This window comes from Oryctolagus cuniculus, chromosome 11 (assembly GCF_051225735.1).
Source record: "Oryctolagus cuniculus isolate XC-2025 breed Fujian yellow rabbit chromosome 11, ASM5122573v1, whole genome shotgun sequence".
NCBI classification, from domain to species: Eukaryota; Metazoa; Chordata; class Mammalia; order Lagomorpha; family Leporidae; genus Oryctolagus; species Oryctolagus cuniculus.
In genome coordinates this window covers 123,186,470-123,205,744 of record NC_142877.1, presented here as the reverse complement: position 1 = coordinate 123,205,744, position 19,275 = coordinate 123,186,470, and the positions used below count along the sequence as shown (strand labels likewise).

The 19,275-nt window shown below is 55.3% G+C and overlaps 1 protein-coding gene across 6 annotated transcripts in view; it reads right to left on the bottom strand.

Moving 5' to 3' along the window:
• The window catches only part of MOV10L1 (Mov10 like RNA helicase 1), a 70,171-nt gene extending 56,058 nt beyond the window's left edge, over positions 1-14,113 (bottom strand). For 2 of the 6 annotated variants that reach the window (XM_089307784.1, XM_089307785.1), the window contains exons 1-6: positions 13,823-14,113; positions 12,672-12,856; positions 8,752-8,914; positions 4,334-4,446; positions 3,676-3,860; positions 486-629 (exon numbers count right to left, since the gene is read on the bottom strand). In XM_089307784.1, coding sequence (XP_089163910.1) covers positions 486-629; positions 3,676-3,860; positions 4,334-4,446; positions 8,752-8,914; positions 12,672-12,856; positions 13,823-13,919 — 887 coding nt within the window. In that variant the 5' untranslated portion in view covers positions 13,920-14,113. Of the gene's footprint in view, positions 1-485; positions 630-3,675; positions 3,861-4,333; positions 4,447-8,751; positions 8,915-12,671; positions 12,857-13,490; positions 13,648-13,822 lie in introns of those variants that run through there. The other 4 variants (XM_002723229.6, XM_008251458.5, XM_089307787.1 and 1 more) reach the window with 3 other exon arrangements.
• Positions 14,114-19,275: the final 5,162 nt, after the last annotated feature.

Genomic DNA, 19,275 nt, shown 5'->3' with positions numbered 1-19,275 from the left:
GGTTCACCCTCCAATGGCCGCCGCGGCTGGCGTGCTGCGGCCGGCGCACTGCACTGATCCGAAGGCAGGAGCCAGGTGCTTCTCCTGGTCTCCCATGGGGTGCAGGGCCCAAGCACTTGGGCCATCCTCCACTGCCTTCCCGGGCCACAGCAGAGAGAGCTGGCCTGGAAGAAGGGCAACCGGGACAGAATCCGGCGCCCTGACCGGGACTAGAACCCGGTGTGCCTGTGCCACTAGGTGGAGGATTAGCCTATTGAGCCACGGTGCTGGCCAAATAAATCTTAAAACAAAACAAAACAAAGCCCTAGTATTCAAGTTCAAGTATGGCAGCTGCAAATGCCTTTAAGAATTTAAATTTAAAGGATATTTTGGGGGTAAATATTTTTGAAAAGACTTTCAGAGGAAGAAAGTACATGGTCCAAGTTATACTGAAATTCTTTAAGCCCCGCCATGTCACACTGGTGACAGCAAAGTGGCCCACTCACTCTATCCAGATCACCATTGCTTTCCTTGCGCCTTCCTTTAGCGTTCCAAAGTTTGTCATCCTCGTCACTTCAACGTTGCCTTTGTTTTTCAGTAAGAGGGTTCCATAGGACTCCTCGGGGAGCACCCCTGGGGCAGTGGCGTCTCTGAGGAGAGTGCCAGAGAAAGGTGCAGTCAGCCTCCCTGCGGCACTGCCCCCACACCCGCGTCCGACCCCGCTGACACGGCCGCCCAGCTGGGAGGGCCTCGCAGGTTCAGACTCCCTAGGGACGGCGTTCTTGCAGAAGGGGGCCGCGGACTCCGGACCCCCCAGCCTAGCGAGACCTCACCACTCCCCATCCTGGCTGCTCTGCACGAAGGGCTGAGGTCCCCTGTTCTCGCCCAGACCGCAGGAAAGGGGGCACAGTGGGCCTCACACCCGAGACCCCCCAAAACTGCCCCTGCCCAGAGAAGCCTCACCCTGAGGAACAGTCAGCACCACTTAGCACGTTTCCGTGGACACACACACGACAGCGGTCCCCCCAAGTAACAGAGCCAAACAAGCAGCGCCTGCACCACGCAGGCCACTCTATGGAACCGCCCGGCGACACGGTTCTCAGGACGCATCCCGTCGTCGGGGGCACACGGCTGCATCTGGAAACAACGCTATGACAGCGTTCTCTTCAGGAAATGAGGAGACACCCCTCGCTCCTGTGCTTCTTCAGAGGGAGCAGCTGGCACGGCCCCCCTGGCACAGCCCACTAAGACAGGGCCTGTAGGATGAGCCCACCCGCACTCGGTGACGCGGCGCTGTCCTGCTCTCCTCCTCACAGTCCTGGGCCCGTGCCACGCAGAAGCAGAGGAAGCAGAGCTGCTCATGGCAGGGGCGCTCTGGGGGGGCAGGCTGCTCTCACGTTCACTCATGCTGGGCCAGGCCGCTGTCCAGGAGGCCACTGCACTCGGTCTGGAGAGCAGGGGTGGTGGCCTGGGCTATGAGTAGAGGTCCAGTGCCCGCCGGGGGCTACAGGTCAGGCAAGCAAACAGGCAGAGCGCGTCCCTGTCCCCACGGGGCGGGGATTTCACAGCTTCTGCCCCCAGCGTGGGGCCCTGCACACACATCAGGTCAGTGAACCCTGCCCTACTTCTGGCACCACCAGGTGCAGATGGGGCTGACCTGATACCGAGGCGAGACCCTGCATTTCCCCTTCCATGAACAGGCAGGATCGCGTGGGGAAGGGGATCTGGGCACCAACTGGTCAAACTCAAGTCTCTTCAGCAGGATGAGATCAAGGCATCGCAGAGACTGCATGGCCATCTTCTGTCTAGCAACACCTCCAGATGGCTGCGGGCCTGGGCCAGGCCACCCTCTGGGGCCTCCTTTACAGACATAAGTGCCTGGCCCCTGCCCCTCGGGTCACATTGGGCCTGTCTTGTGGGCAGGATGCAGACAAAACCTCTTCCTACTCAGAACTGTGTCCCTGAGATTAAGCAGGTAGAATGATAAAGGACACATAATGAGCTCACTGGAGGCAGGTGCTAAGGAGAAAAAGCAGACAAGGAAGGTTCAAGAAGGTGGGAGCAGTTGGGGGCGGGGGGCGTTTGTGAGCATGCATGAGGAGGGGTCCTTGTGGCACAGAAAGAACAACGAAGACACAGGAAATCCAACCCCAGCAGGAAGCCACCAGGTCCCAGGAGCTTTGACAAGGCCAATACGTGAGAACAAAGGATGTGAAAACCCACCAAAGGAGGATCATCATTGTTGTGGGCTTTCCCCTGCGAAATTCACACTGAAATTTAATGCCCACTATGGGATATTAAGAGCTGGGACCAGGCTGGTGCTGTGGCATAGCAGGCTAAACCTCCGCCTGCGGGTGCCGGTTCGTGTCAAGGCTGCTCCTCTTCTGATCCAGCTCTCTACTTCCTGCCTGGGACAGCAGTGGAAGATGGCCCAAGTGTTTGGACCCCTGCACCGACATGGGAGACCCAAAAGAAGCACCTGGTTTCTGGTCAGCCCAACTCCGGCCGCTGCAGCCATTTGGGGAGTGAACCAGCAGATGGAAGACCTTTTTGTCTCTCCCTCTGTCTATCTGTAACTCTGCCTCTCCAATAAGTGTCCTTAAAAGAAAGAGCTGGGACTGGGACCTTTCAAAGGTGACTAGGGCCTGCGTCAGTCACTCCTGAGACATGCATGCGACCCAGGTATGCCTCTGCTGGGAAAGGCAGTCTGGCCAGGCCTCCACGAGCCCCGCCTCCCACCACTATGGGACTCTGGCAGCAAGGCCGTCTCTCCCTAAGTGTCCAGGCTACACACTGTGAAAGTGGACGAAGGCATCCACTGACCTAAGATCAAGGATTAGGAAGGCCCCTTCGCCTTGAACCAAGCATCAAGACTGCATCTCCTCTAACCCTCGGGCCTGGGAACACCTGCTGTCCCGGCCATCACAGCACAGCCACACACATTCTGGAAAAGGTGGTGTTAGCCAGTTCCACCGTGCAGGCACCACTGTGAAGATTCACAGCACAAACCACGCCGGCACGTCCCCACCAGGCGGGCGGCACAATCCCACGGGCCCACTCATATACACAAACCACGCCGGCACGTCCCCACCAGGTGGGCGGCACAATCCCACGGGCCCACTGCCATATACACAAACCACGCCGGCACGTCCTCATCAGGCGGGCGGCACAATCCCACGGGCCCACTGCCATATACACAAACCACGCCGGCATGTCCCCACCAGGCGGGCGGCAGAATCCCACGGGCCCACTGCCATGTACACAAACCACGCTGGCACGTCCCCACCAGGGGGCGGCAGAATCCCACGGGCCCACTGCCATATACACAAACCACGCCGGCACGTCCCCACCAGGCGGGCGGCACAATCCCACGGGCCCACTGCCATATACACAAACCACGCTGGCACGTCCCCACCAGGGGGCGGCAGAATCCCACGGGCCCACTGCCATATACACAAACCACGCTGGCACGTCCCCACCAGGCGGGCGGCAGAATCCCACGGGCCCACTGCCATACACACAAACCACGCCGGCACGTCCCCACCAGGCGGGCGGCACAATCCCACGGGCCCACTGCCATACATGCAGCCTGTCACTGACCCCAAAATGCCATTCATTATGCGATGCACGATTTCTAACTCTTTTCAAGACACTTTCTTTGGGGCCTTTCACCCCCCAGAGACATTTCATCCGCACCTGTGCACGGGGGTGAGACACAGCGCCCTCCAGACGTAGCATGACTGGCTGCTCTCCACCACCACCGCGCTGACGACATCGTGTCTGCGAGGCGTGTACCCCTCAGGCAGCTTCAGGGAGTCCAGGGTGAAGAAGATGCTGTCCTCGATGACCCCGTTCCTCCCGCAGAGGCTGGAGATGCAGGCCTGTGAGCACAGCCCCAGCGTCACAGGCTGCTCACACCCCAGTCACGGCCCAACCTGGGGGGTGGCAGCTGACCTTGGGGCAGAGGCACACACAGGGGTCTAGGCGGCTGGCGTGACGGAAGGGGCAGAGAGGGCTGTGGTGGCTGACTCACGCCCCTGCACCGTGCCCCCTCCATCCTCACCCCCAAACCACAAGGAAGCTCAACTCCCACTGCGCTCACAGTCTTGTCCTTAGAGGTCCTGACCCTTGACCATCGACTGTGTAACCTGGAGCTGCATCTGCGAGCTCCCAGGGCTGGTTTCTGTCCCCTTATGGGACACAGCACTCTTATAAGGAAATGAACTCCTCTCTGGCCAAGACTGAGCTTTTCAAGAGTCTAGGTTCCCAGCACACCTAGAACAGGCCTGGCCTGGGAAAATCCCTGCTGGCAGATCTGGGCAAACACAGGCAGAGCCATCTGTCCACACGCTACCTTGTCCACGCGCTTGTACCTCAGCGGCTTTACTGAGATGGCCTCGCTGCTCCAGGTGCCTGGCCGGATCCAGTACTCCGCCTCCACCCAGTCTCCCTTGCAGGGCTGGAAACCTGAAAGGCCAGGACACCCTGCAGTCAGCCACTGCACCCGAGATGGTGGGTGAGTGAGACAGCCCCTCCACTTCCGGGAGAAGCCTTCAGCGGCTCAGTCCTCACCCTGTCACTCACTTCAGCGCAGCAGAGATGGTTGCCCCAGCCTGCACGTGGAGAGCTCGGGGCACCACCCCAGGACCCCATCTGTTCAGCGGAAGCTACTGCATGGGGGAAAAGCTACAGCTAGTTACCTTTGTCAGCTCGCAATAAACATGTTCAGAACAAGGTCAAAAAACAAGTGCATGACTGAACACTGAGCTTGTTTCTCAAGAAAGCTGGTGATGAAAACATGACCGAGCCCACACACACATGCTGACACCTCCACGCGACACAGCAGCCAGTCTGCCGAGACAGTGGCCTCAAGGTCAGGACACTGTTCTCTACACTATGACCTCATTTGTTAAATTATTGTTTAACACAGTTGCCAATTCTTCCCCCAAACAGTGTAGGACATATATGTAAAGGGAAGCCATGGCTGTTAACGTGCCCACTCCATGGCCACAGGAAATGAGCTGTGAAACTCAGCTTCAAGACTCAGCACTGGAGATTAAAGAGCATTCTACAGTGGCAACCTGCAGACGCCAGCCGTCCTCACTATTTAATACAGGCTACAGTAACAGTAAGATCCCTACATGTTAAGAAACCTGGAAGTCAGGCCACATCACGGAGCAGCACTGCCTGCGATGCTGGCACCCATACGGGAGCAGGTCTGAGTGCCAGCTGCTGCACTCCCTGTCAGCCCCTGCTAATGTGCATTGCCCACAGATGTGGCACCACACCCAACCACCTGAAACACAAGGGTACTTCAGAAAGCCTGGGAAATGCAATTAAAGACAAGTGCATCAGCCGGCGCCGCGGCTCACTAGGCTAATCCTCCGCCTAGCGGCGCCGGCACACCGGGTTCTAGTCCCGGTCGGGGCGCCGGATTCTGTCCCGGTTGCCCCTCTTCCAGGCCAGCCCTCTGCTGTGGCCCGGGAGTGCAGTGGAGGATGGCCCAGGTGCTTGGGCCCTGCACCCCATGGGAGACCAGGAAAAGCACCTGGCTCCTGGCTCCTGCCATTGGATCGGTGCGGTGCGCCGGCCGCAGCGCGCCGGCCGCGGCGGCCATTGGAGGGTGAACCAACGGCAAAGGAAGACCTTTCTCTCTGTCTCTCTCTCTCACTGTCCACTCTGCCTGTCAAAAAAAAAAAAAAAAAAAAAAAAAGACAAGTGCATCTTGGTGGAAAAAATCAGTGCATAGTTCTTCATGACATGCATTTCATGAACTGAGACATCTTGTAGAGATGCTGAGAAATTAAAGTATGTTAACAGGTACGAGAATACAAAGCCCGGCCGGCGCCGCAGCTCACTAGGCTAATCCTCTGCCTGCGGCTCCCACACCCCAGGTTCTAGTCCCGGTCGGGGTGCTGGATTCTGTCCCGGTTGTTCCTCTTCCAGTCCAGCTCTCTGCTGTGGCCCGGGAGTGCAGTGGAGGATGGCCCAAGTCCTTGGGCCCTGCACCCACATGGGAGAGCAGGAGGAAGCACCTGGCTCCAGGATTCGGATCGGCACAGTGCCGGCTGTAGCAGCCATTTGGGGGGTGAACCAACGGAAAAAGGAAGACCTTTCTCTCTGTCTCTCTCTCTCTAACTCTGCCTGTCTAAATAAATAAATAAATAAATAGAATACAAAGCCCAGATAATCAATGTTAAAATTATTTTTCTTTTTAAGAAAAAGATTTTTGAGGGGGCTGGCACCATGCCATAGTGGGTAAAGCCACTACCTGCAATGCCAGCATTCCATAGTCCCAGCTGTTCCACTTCTGATCTAGCTCCCTGCTAACGGGCTGGGAAAACAGTGGAAGATGGCCCAAGCCCTTGGGCCCTTGCACCCATGTGGGAGACCCAGAAGCAGCTCCTGGCTCTTGATCAGCCCAGCTCTGGCCATTGCGGCCACTGGGGGAGTGAACCAGAGGATGGAAGCTCACTCTCTCTCTCTCTCTCTCTCTCTCTCCCTCTGCCTCTCTGTAACTCTGCCTTTCAAATAAATAAATCTTAAACAGATTTTTGAAAATCATTTCATAACACTACTTTAAAAATCCACTAATACAATAAAGTCAGTTAGCCAACATACAGACACTTCAAAAATCATTTAATTAACTTTAACATCCTGTACTTGGCAAAGGTGTACTGCTGTGGACACAGACCATCTGGCCACAAGGGGGCGCCCCACAGATGCCGGGGCCTCTGTGAGGACTGAAGCCCCTGTGGGGCAGCAGGCAGGAGTGCCCACTCCACTCTTCCTCCCTGCCACTGCCCCCATTTGCTGGTGCCGTGCACGGGCACAGGCACTGGAGACTGCAGCTTAGGATGGAAGCTCTGATGATGGGTGTGGGGGTCAGCGAGACGAAAGCATGGCTGTCACACCAGTGGGCGGCCCCTGCGGGACGAGGTCTAGGCTGGGCCCTCAGGCCTCAGGCAGGGTCTCGTCTCTGGGGATGAAAAGGCCAGAGGAGACCTCTCACAATTCAGAACCCAATCCCCCACCAAAATTTAGGCCACTGGATCTCATCTAAGGGTCATCCCCCTGCCCCCCAGGGGCCACCTAGCAATGTCCCAGACATCCTAGGTTGTCATAATGGAGGGGCAGCACACTGTTAACAACCCCATCTGCACCCCCACCACACACACACACGGTCAGGCCCGTGTCAGGTGCCAAGGACAAGGCCTGACCCATTCTGGCTGCCTTCTGAATGGCTAATATTGGAAGCTCATCTAAAACCACCAGAGCCCCTCCACTAGAGCTAACAATCCCTGTCCCACTCCTGTGCGCCACCCCACAGCAGGCTGTTCTAACGTGCATGCTCCTCCAGGGACCACCTTCTGTGCTTGCTCCCCAAAGCACACCTGCGCCCCGGCTGGCCCAGTCACCACCTCACAGGGTAACCGAGGAAGGCAACGGTTAGGACAGAGCCTAACAGACTAGCTTATGGCCCTCTCTCTCTTTCTGCCACACCCATGGCTGGACCAGCCTGGTCCCAGCTCAGCCTGCACCTGCCCCACGGGGCCCAACCACTCCACTGTGGTTGAGCAGAGCAGAGACCAGAGACCAGAGACTAGGGCCACTGTGTGCCTTTACTGACATGGCCGTCCTCAGAGCAAAGTGCTCCAGACCTGTCAGCGCTGAGAAGGAAGCACACTGTTTGGGCTCTTGCTAGTAAACCAGACGTTAAGCATAACCCCTTCTCTCCTCACCTGCGGGTTATGCAGAGGTTATGCAGGAGGGGTCACAGGAACACGGCGCCCCCCCGGCTCAGGGGGTGTGGCCACTTTTGACCACACGGTTGCTGTCTCAGGGAGGGACCTCACCAGGCCCACAGGAAGGCCTCTGGCCCTGCATAAGCTGGCGGCTGGTTTCAGATTCTCGTGTATCTTTTCTCACACTGCTTCCTTCAAGAGTGCGCTGGAGGTACCAGGTCCCCTGGTTCTGCCAGCAGCCATGCTGACTCAGCACGACTCAGCCTCAAGAGCAAGCCCTCCCGTCTGAACTGCTCCTCCCTCCTCAGGCTGCACCTTCTTCCCTGCAGCTCCTGCCGACACCTGTGCAGGGACACACCAGCCTTCTCTGCCTGGATCCGCGGCCTGCTCGTGGCTGAGGGGCCTTGGCAGTCCCAGGCAGCTCCCCCAGGACCAAGGGCCCAGCTGACCAACACAGATCCTGAAACTCCAGGCAGCCACCTGTCAATTTCATTTTTGGGGAGCGCAGGGTTCCGGTCGAGGTGGGCGGGGCCGACCACCCAGACTGCAGGATGGCTCCTTGTAGGCCACACACACCCCTCAGGTGTCTGGTGGATTCAGCTGACAGCCGCTCCCAGACAGCTTTCCCGACCCCTGCTCTGTGACCACGTGCACGCAGGTGTCTCTTCTGAGGACCTGGGCCTCTCACATGAGGTCTCCCAGCGTCCAGCTCCAGACCTACCACCACAGACACCAGGGGCATGGCTAACAGCTGCTAAATTAAATACAATAAACGACAATGACATTTTTTTTTAGCAAAAAAATAAAACCTTAAGGTCAGCTAAAAAAAATGCTATTAAAAATGGGTGTACATGCTTGGAAAGGTAAACCCTATTTTAAAACCCTAGAGTGCTTTAAAAGTAACAATGCCTCCCCATTTCAAATAAATAAATAAGTAAATCTTTATTAAAAAAGTCCTACTTCATACAAACTGTTTAGAAGACATGGATCCCAATTTTAAACACAGGACAGAAATCTGCCTGGCTACCTTCACACACACTCTCCAGAGAGAAGCGCGTGGTCTGGTTGATGTAACCAGTGCCTCCCATCAGGGAAGTCACGCAGCCGATCAGCACGCGCGGGCTGGGGTCTGACAGCCCTCGGCCGGAGTTCTTGCTGTCGTCTTCCCATTTATCAGAGACAGCTTCCACCTGCAAGACAAACAGACCACTTTTAAACCACACAGGCAAAGCGCACTACAAGCCAACACCCCTGAGTCCATTTGGGCTCCAAGTCCAAGACCAAGACGCCAACAGATGCAGTCTCTGGGGAGAGCCTGGTCCTGGTACACAGAGGGCACCCTTCCCCCGAGCCCTCATGTGGTGTAAGGACCGAGGGAACTCTGTGGAATGTTCTATGAGGACACAATCCCTTTGACTAAATCCGCATCGTTTCATGTCACAGACGTGCGACAGTCTAGGAACAGGAGAAAATTTCTTCAGCATGATGCAGACTGGGAAGTCCACCGTTAACATCATACTCATTTATCAATCCACCCATATTTAAAACAAAAGGATTAAAGGTCTTGAAATGTAAAATACCATCACTCCTTCATCTTTCTGGAAAAAGATATTTTAAAACATAATAAAAACAATAAAAGTAAATAAACAAAAACAATAAAAGTAAATCCCTAATAAAAATAATTTCTTTCTCAAAAAACCACACTCGTTGTTCACAGCCTGAACCCATTTCCCCAAGGCTAGAATGCCAGCTCCTGCTGCCTACACTCAACACAGCACTGGGAGTTCTGGCTACTGCAGAGCAGTCGGATAGGAAATAGCAGGCATCCAAACTGGAAAGGAAGTGAAAGATGGCAGAACCAGAACACTCCAAAAATCCCACACACAAACACTACTCCTCCCCAAAGGGATAGAGCTAATAGATGAAGCTGGCAAAGTACAAAGTAAACACACGAAATTCAATTTTATTTCTATACACTTGCAATGAACAATTTAAAAGAAAATTCAGGAAATAATTACACTTACAATAGCATAAAAAAGAACTGAGTACTCAGGAATGAGCTTAATTAAGCAGAGATGAAAGACTTGTTCAATGAAAACTATAAAACACCAATGAATAAATAAAAGCATCTACGTTTATGAACTGAAGACATGAAATTATTTAGATGACAATCCTGCCCAAGTGAGCTAGAATCAGTGTAACCCTGTCAGAAGTTCACTCATGTATGTTCACATGAACAGAAAATCTATCGTACAATGCAAGGGACCCTGAAGAACCAAAACAGTCAGGCTGGTGCCGTGGCTCACTTGGTTAATCCTCCGCCTGTGGCACTGGGTTCTAGTCCCGGTTGCTCCTCTTCCAGGCCAGCTCTCTGCTGTGGCCCAGGAGGGCAGTGGAGGATGGCCCAAGTGCTTGGGCCCTGCACCTCAAGGGAGACCAGGAGAAGTACCTGGCTCCTGCCTTCGGACTGGCGCAGCACTAGCCATGGCAGCCATTTGGAGAGTGAACCAATGGAAGGAAGACCTTTCTCTCTGTCTCTCTCTCTGTCTATAACTCTACCTGCCAAAAAAAAAAAAAAAAAAAAGAATCACAACAAACAGTCTTGACAGGGAAGACCAAAGCTGTATAGCTCATGCTTCCTCGAATGCTGCAGCCATCCCAAGCGTGGCACTGGTGTGGAGACGTGGAGAGCAGCGGGACGGCACAGAAGGCCCAGAAGCCAGCCCTGTACGTGTGCTCAGCCGACTCCTAACCAGGGTGCCAGGGGCCTGTGCACCCACACAAAGGGTAATGGGAAACTGGTGCTCACATGCAGAATGACGCTGGGCCTCTCCTACACCACAAAGCTCCGAACGGATCGGAGATCCAAATTCCAGGGCCAAAATTACGCAACTCTTAATACACAGGGAAGCATTCATCAGTCAATTACTCCTCAAGCATGACGGCCAATAAACAAAGACAAGCAGGATTTCGCTAGTGCTGGAAGGTTCTGTGCTTCACAGGATACTACTAACAGGATGAAAACGGGGAGGCATTGGGGCCGGGTTAACCTCATGCCACTTGGGACGGCCGCAGCCCGTCAGAGCGCCTGGTCTGAGTTCCAGCCCCCCCACGTCTGCTCCAGCTTCCTGCTAACGCACCCTGGTCAAGCACTTGGGCCTCCCACGTGGGAGACCTGGATGGAGTTTCTCTCCTGGCTTTGGCCTCGCCCAGCCCTGGCAGTTGTGGGTATTTGGGGGAAGTGAATCAGAGGATCAAAAATCTCTACCTCTCTTTCAAATAAAATGAAAATATGTAAATTTAAAATTTTAGTAAAGTTTGAAAACATACCTGAAAGAACGACAAAGCACACAAATCCTATCCCTAAGAAGCGATTAATATCCGGAATACATAAGGGAATTCTTACAACTCAAAAAACATTTAAAAATGGGCAAAGGGCGTGAACAGATATTTCTCCAAAGAAGGTACGTAAACGTCCAGTGAGAACCTATCAGATGCTCAACGTCACCAGTCCTCAGGGAAATGCAGACTCAAACCACAAGACACCTCTGCACCCACTAGGAATGGCTGCTGGGGGGCAGTGAGTGCTGGCAAGCATGCGGGCGAGCAGCCCTCTGCACTGCTGCTGTGCTGGAGTCACGCGTCAGCGCAGGAGCTGCAGAAACGCGCGCAGACCACCAGCCTCCCGGCACGCTCTTGGTTTACACCAAGAAGAACCAAAAGGGGGACCACAGAGGCACTGTTCACTGCGACGACATCCACAGAGCCAGCGGCAGAGCCATCCCAGGCCGTCCAGAGATGCAGAGAGAACAGGGGCCGGAGTTCAGCCAGGAAAGGAAGGGAACTCACGAGACGCTGCAGTACCGGCAGTCCTTGAGAACACGCAGCTGAGACCGACACAAGCGGAGGAATAGTTTGTAGGATTCCACTGATGTAAGGTATTCAGAAAAAGCAAATCCACACCCACACACACACACCCACACACACACACCCACACACACACCAGAGCGGTAACTGTCTAACTGTCTAATCAGTGCACGGATTATGAAGAGAGTGGTAATAGGTATGCAAAAATGCAAATGTGCTTAGTGCCAATCAACTGTACATTTAAATGCGGCTAAAAGGATAATTTTAGGTTATATGTTTTTACCACAAAGGTAAAAATCTACATAAAAAAGGGTCCAGAAGCACTTTTAAGTACTTGATTTAAGTAGGTGCAAGTCACAATTACTAGATCAGGGCCAGCGTTTGCCTGTCACGCTGGACTGACGGAGTTCTGCTCCTGACCCCAGCTTCCTGCTGACGCAGACCCAGGAAGCAGTAGCGATGGCTCAAGTAGCTGGGTCCCTGCTACCCACGTGAAAACCTGGGTTGAATTCCCGGCTCCTAGCTTTTGCCCTCGACCACCCCAGCCATTGTGGGCATTTGGGGAGTGAAGCAGTAAATGGGTTCTCTCTCAAATAAATATTTAAAAAAAATAAAAGATTTTTCATATTAGACTGGCCAAGATTTCAAAGCTTGCTAATAGGCACATCCTGGGCAATGCTGGGTAAGAGGCATCTTTCTGCCCTGAGCACACATTAGCACAGCACTACTGGATAGTTACCTGCTAGCATTAAGTTGTTAAACCTGCATACCCCTTGACCTACCAATTCTAAGATTTTATATTATGAAAAAGCTATTTTATAAGAAGGAAGTTACTGAGTAACAGAGCCCACTGATCTTTGCCAATCATATAACAAAGGATTCAGTCATCATTTTAAACAACTTTTTAAAGCAGTGAGGAGCTGCTAACAATATTCTTGTCATTAGTTTAAGGCACATTTTGTTTTCTGAATTCTAATCTGACATTGTCTGATTTACAATGACCACTGAAAAGTAACAACGACGCACAAAAGCAATCAGGAAGCAGGAGGAGACGACCGTTCCCGTCAGCTGGGTCCTTACCCTGACTGCTTTCAGCCCATTTGACACCTTGTTCTCTTCTACCACGGCCATCACTTCCTGCCCAACGTTCAGAAGCACTCTGCTGGTCACCGCCTCGTGGGAGAAGTAGATCAAATCATCAATCATACCATAGTCACTGCAGTACCTGGTCACGACGCCCTGCACGGTTCTCAACTTGACATCACCTGCACCGGGTAAACGAGGAAGTTATGCGGGCCACACAGTTGAGGCCTCGCAGGAAAAGGCAGGTCACAAGGAGCGGGGACAAGAACCTGATGGGCTGCAGCAGTACCCACAAGAACCCTCGCCAGGCAGTGATCAGACCCAGAAGGGCCGACAGAGGGGCACAGGTGGTGGGCACGCTGAGGGCTCCGACTCCACGGCCAGACGGCCCAGGTTGGACAGGGGTCTTCCACCGCCATCTATGAGCCCTAGGCTGCGTCCTTGACCGCACCCAGGGAGCAGCACGCACGCGCGGTAAGGCGGCTCCACGGCTGCGGCCGTCTCGGGCCAGGCAGGGCCGACCCAGCGGGACGGACTGGACGGTCTGCTGAGCACTCGACCAGCAGCTGGTGCTTGGGGCGTCAGTACTTCTTGAGAAAGTCCCGGTGCACCCAAAGTAGCTGTGGCCACTCTGTCCTGCGCTGTGGCACAGGGACCCATATGTCCTGCAGCGGCCCCGAACTAAGTTAACAAACCGCACTCCGGATACTCCTGGCGCCTACTGCCAGGGGCAGCCGCTTCCTGGGCACTGGGCTTCCCGAAACCGGTCGGGGTGCAGCCTGCGGGGCCAGCACGGGCAGCGGGGTGCGGCCTCACCACGCCTCCCCCGCCGCAGGTGCTGCGGCCGCAGCCGGGACGACCGCCACAGGCGAGAGCAGACCCACGGACGCGGAATCCCCACGACAGGAGAGGCGGGGCGGGCGCGGCCGGAAGTGCAGCCCGGACCTCACACGTCACTTCCGGGGCCGCCCTCGAGGCGAGGTCCGGGCCGCGGCCACCAGCCCTGAGAGGACCCCGGGGGCGGACGGCTCGGCCCCTGCCCGGCAGAGACGAGGAGCGACCGGGGCGGAGGGAACGGAGGCAAAAGCCCACGTGCGCCCCAACTTTGCCTCCCGCACACACATCCCCCCCCCGAAAAGCCGCGGCACCTTCCGTGAGCTCGGGGCCTGGCGGCCCGGCCTCGTTCTCAGGGACGTCCTGTCTCCTCCAGAAAAAGGCCACCAGCTTAGCCGCGAGACGCAACATGGCCCCGCCGCCCCGGCCTCCGCGTCCTCTCGCAGCCTCAGTGTCCGCACGCGGCCAGCGCCTGCGCCTGCGCCAGCTTCCCAGCTTCCCGCCGCGCTCGACCAATGGGGCCGCTGCGCTCGCGCCTACGTCTGCGTCTGCCGCCCCCGCTGAGCTCGGCCAATGGGGTCTCCGTGCCTGTGCCTGCACCCGCCTCCCGCCGAGCTCGGCCAATGGGGTCACCGCACGTGCGGCGACCGTTAGCGGTCAGAGGGTGGCCGTTGGCGTCCTTGGCACGCCTTCGAGCGGGAGCGACGGCGCGCCTGGCGCACGTGGCCGCGCGGTCACGTGGCCGCGCGCCGAGGGGCGGGGCCTCCTGCCCGGCGGGCCCTGAGGGGCGGTGTTGGCCAGGTTCCTTGTCCAGCGGAGGGAGCTCGGGCCTGCCGGTGTTTTCCTGGGTTCTCAGCACGAGGGCTCTGAAGCGCGGCTCCCAGCGGCTCTCGGTCTGGCCTGGGGCCCTTGGGCTGCGCTGATCGCTTTTCCACGGTGGGCCCAGCGCGGCCTTCGGCCGGCCAGGCGCCTCCTCCCCGTGACGCGGCCCTCGGTTAGGCCTGGCCTGCTTGGCCACGGCTGGCGGGAACGAGCCGGCGGACTCCGCGGGCCTGAGCTCTCTGTGGGAGGGCACAGCCCTGAATTCGACTGCGCCCGGCCGTGCGGCTCTGCAGGTTGTGAGGGAGGTTGTCCGTGCCACCCGGGCTGTCGACATACTGGCATAACGTCGACCACCATTTCTTAAAAGGCCTTACTGAAAGCCAGAGCTACGGAGAAGGAAAGAGAGGTCTTCCACCCCGGTTCACTCCCCAGGTGGCCAGATGGGCCGGGGTGGGGCCAGGCCCAAGCCAGGAGCCGGGAAGTCCGTCCGGGTCTCCCAGGTGAGTGCAGGGGCCCAGGCACCGGGGCTCGGGCAGGGCCGGGGTCTCCTGCCTGTTCTGGAAAGAACCTTGCTCAGGCCCCTCCAGGGGTCTCGCCCGCCGGGGCTCCAAGAAACCGCACTGGGTGCCTGGGCTGGGGTCCCCACTTTGCGGCTCCCGCAGGAGGGTCCCATCAGGCGGGGCTGGGGAGCAGCCGCGGCCTCAAGAGCCCGGGGTAAAGCCCCACCCCACCCCCCACCCCCGCCTGGCGACTCCTGCCCACCCTGAGCACAACCCCTCCCACAGAGGTGGAAGCCTCGCTATGTATTTTTCTTAATTTATAAAAATATTTTATTTTTGCCTTAACCGGTGGTTGACATGCAAGCATCTCGACTTTGAAAGTTTAATTTATTCGAGGGAGAGCTCTCCTACCCACTGGATAATGCGCTGCACCCACATACCCAGTCTTGACTTTCATTTATTTATTTTAAATGACTTTATTGTGTTCATCTTTTTTTTTTTTTTTTTTTTTGGACAGGTAGCGTTATAGACAGACAGAAAGGTACTCCTTCCGTTGGTTCACTCCCCAAATGGCGGCTACGGCCGGTGCTACGGCCATCCGAAGCCAGGAGCCGGGAGCTTCCTCCTGGTCTCCCGTGCGGGTGCAGGGCCCAAGCACTTGGGCCATCCTCCACTGCCCTCCTGGGCCACAGCAGAGAGCTGGACTGGAAGAGGAGCAACAGGGACAGAATTTGGTGCCCTGACCGGAACTAGAACCCGGGGTGCCGGCGCCGCAGGTGGAGGAGTAGCCTAGTGAGCCGCGGCACCGGCTGGAACATCAGGAATTTAAAAATGACTGGGGAACCCAAAACCACAGCATGAGGCAGACCACTGCTTATACGCTACCCCTACCCTCTTCCTGGCTCAGGAAACCACAGAGCACCACTGGAAAGCCACACCAAGATCACGTATGCTCACCCTGGGCTAACATCACATTGCAACAGCAGCCTGAATCAACACCTAGCTGGGCTGTGCTCTCCAGAGGAAATGCGGGAACATTTTTGTGCGAGGCGGCTCTAGACCCAGGGAGGGGAGTGCCGTGCTGGGCACGTGTGTCCCCCTGGGAGCAGAGAAGTCTGGAAATCAGTACTGGAGGCCGCGCCTTGTCTGGACATCATCAAGAATTTGTTGCAGTTCCTTATCTTCAGACGGCCCCTCCAGGCTTGGTATCAGGGCCTTGGACTCCCCGGCAGTCCCTGGACAAAGGTTGGCCAAGCCGGCCAACTCAGACCCGTGAGGTTTCTTCTGGAGCAGCAAGCTGTGGACGCCGGCAGTGGGGTCTGCTTTGAAACGATTGAAATGGGCCGTGTAGGTCAGTCTTCGTGAAGACCCGTGAGTTGCTGTTCACCCGCTGCTCTTGTCCTGGGCTCGCGACGCTCCGGGACGCTCCGGGAGTGCGTGCGCTGCAGAACTGGGAAGTGTCTCGGCTGTCCCGACTCTTCAGAAAAGACGAGCTGCGGCGTCCTCGTGACGTCTGCCCGTGAATTCGTGCCCTGGCCGCCGGCACAGTCTCACGCACGGCCACAGCCCCACTCTCTTCTCGTCCCCTTTTTGGTGTCTGTGTGGTCAGTAATGGGGAGCTGTCCTTCATTCCCTACACTGTGCCTCTCAACTCCCTTAACTTGTCCAACTAAGGTTTCCAATTGTATTGATCTTTTAAAACACCTCTTTATCATTTATGTCATTATCATTTCAATGATTTTTTTCTTTAATGACCACCTTTTTAAAAAAGGTTTATTTATTTATTTGAAAGGCAGAGCCACAGGCAGGCAGAGGCAGAGAGACAGAGAGGTCTTCCATCACTGGTTCACTTCCCAGATGGCTGCAATGGCTGGAGCTGAGCCGATCTGAAGCCAGGAGCTTCTTCCAGGTCTCCCACATGGGTGCAGGGGCCCAAGGACTTGGGCCATCTTCCGCTGCTTTCCCAGGCCATAGCAGAGAGCTGGATCGGAAGTGGAGCAGCCAGGACTCAAACAGGCACCCACATGGATGAAGCTCCTGACTTCGGCATGGCCCGGTGCTGACTCTTGCAGTCATCTTGTGAGTGAACCAACAGATGGAAGATGTCTCTCAACCTCTGTCTCCTTCTCTCTTTGAAAATCTTTCAAAATAAATAAACATTTAAAAGATAAAGAAATACTGAGGTGGGCCGACATTGTGGTGCAGTGGGCTAAGGCACTGCACGCGGTGCTGGCACCCCACATTGGAGCAACAGTTGGAGTCCTGGCTGCTTCACTTCCAATCCAGCTGCCTGTTAATGCACCTGGGAAAGCAGTAAATGATGGCTAAATGCTTGGGCCCCTGCTACCCACGTGGGAGACCAGGATGGAAATCCTGGCTCCTGGCTTCAGCCTGGCCCAGCCCTGGCCATCTGAGGCATGAACAGTGGACGGAAGATCTCTCTCCATCTCTCTGTCACTCTGCCTTTCAAATAAATAAATCTTTAAATAATTAAAATACTAAAACCTGAAAGCCATGCAGGTGGCTGCAAGCCCCAGTCTGTGGTTGTTGGCTGGGATTCCTGTGCAGTGTGGTCAGCCCAGATTTAGTTTACTAGGCCAGATCTTCATTCCGATACCTGCGCCTCACCTGTCCGCAGGTGCACAGTGTAACTGTGATTCCTTCCTGACAGACTGAGGAGGGGCCAGAGCTGTGGCAAGCGGGTAAAACTGCTGCCTATGGCGCTGGCATCTCACACGGGCACCGGCTCAAGTTCTGGCTGCTCTACTTCGCATCCAGCTCCCTGCTGATGTGCCTGCGAAAGCAGTGGAAGATGGCCAAAGTGCTGGGACCCTGCACCCACGTGGGAGACCTGGAAGAAACTCCTGGCTTCAGCCTGGCCCACCTCTGACCATTGTGGTCATTTGGGAAATGAACCAGTGGGTGGAAGATCTGTCTCTCTTTCTGTCTCTAACTCTGCCTTTCAAGTAAATAAATACATCTCTCTCTCTCTCTCTTTCTCTCTCTCTCTCTCTCTCTCTCTCACACACACACACACACACACATATAAATAAGTACATCTTAAAAGAAAAAAGTAACAGAGATCAGGGGACTCACTGGTTTTGTCCCGGGCGCAGTGCTGGGAATCCGCACGGTGACAGTGAGCCAGGTCCTGGGGATTTACGGGGTTGGTGGGAGAGATGTTTCCAGAAATGCGAGTGTGAGGCACAAGGGCGGGGTGCTGGGGCTAGGCTCCCCAGCAGGGCTGCTCGCAGTGCGTGTTGTCCCCACCCATCCACTAGCCTGGGTCATCCCAGAGCTCTCACCCTCACCCCCAAACTGCTTCACTAAGGTCCCCTGAACTCAGCCCACATCTCTCTGTCAGCAGTGGGTGTCAGTGCCTCCACATCTACCCAGAACCCGGTCACTTCTCACCACCTCGGTGCTGCCACCTCCATGCCAGCCAGTACCTGCTCCCCTGTCACCCAGCCTGGTCTCCACCCAGACCCCCTGGCAGGTCCATCTCGGCGCTCAAGCCACTTATCTCCATGCTCACAGGTGTGACATAGCTGGATAGCCCACCTGCACCCACGCCCTGCATTGCACCTGCCAGAGCTGCTTCCGCCCCTCCTTGCTCCCGGCACGTCTTTGCCCAAACCCTTGCTCCTCCCCCAACCCCCCTTTCCACTCTTCCTTCATAGCCATGGAACTCGCTAATGTATCCTGTGTGCTGCTGTCCACCCCTCCCCCAAATGGAAACTGCCTGTGGGTTTCACAGGCCTGCTCTACTCACCCTGTAAACGTTTGCCGAGTGTGTATGTAGTGCACGTGTAGTATGTGTGAGCATGTAGTACACATGTGGTATGCATGCATGTAGCACATATGTAGTATACATGCATGTAGCACATGTGTAGTATGCATGTATGTAGTGCATATGTAGTATGCATGAGTATGTAGTGCACATGTAGTATGCATGTATGTAGTGCGTAAGTAGTATGCATGCATGTAGCACATATGTAGTATGCATGTAGTGCATGTGCAGTATGCGTGAGTATGTAGTGCATGTGTAGTATGCAGTGCACGTGTAGTATGCATGCATGTAGTAAGTAGCATGCATGTATGCAGTGCGTATGTAGTATGCATGTATCACATATGTAGTATGCATGTAGTGTATGTGTAGTATGCGTGAGCATGTAGTGCACACGTGCTTGCATGTATGTAGTGTAAGTAGTATGCATGCATGTAGCGTATATGTAGTATGCATGTAGTGCATGTGTAGTATGCATGAGCATATAGTGCATGTGTAGTATGCATGTATGTAGTGTGTAAGTAGTATGCATGTATGTATCGTGTATGTAGTATGCATGTATGTAGTGCATGTGTAGTATGCGTGAGCATGTAGTGCACGTGTAGTATGCATGTATTAGTGTGTAAGTAGTATGCATGTATGTAGTGTGTAAGTAGTA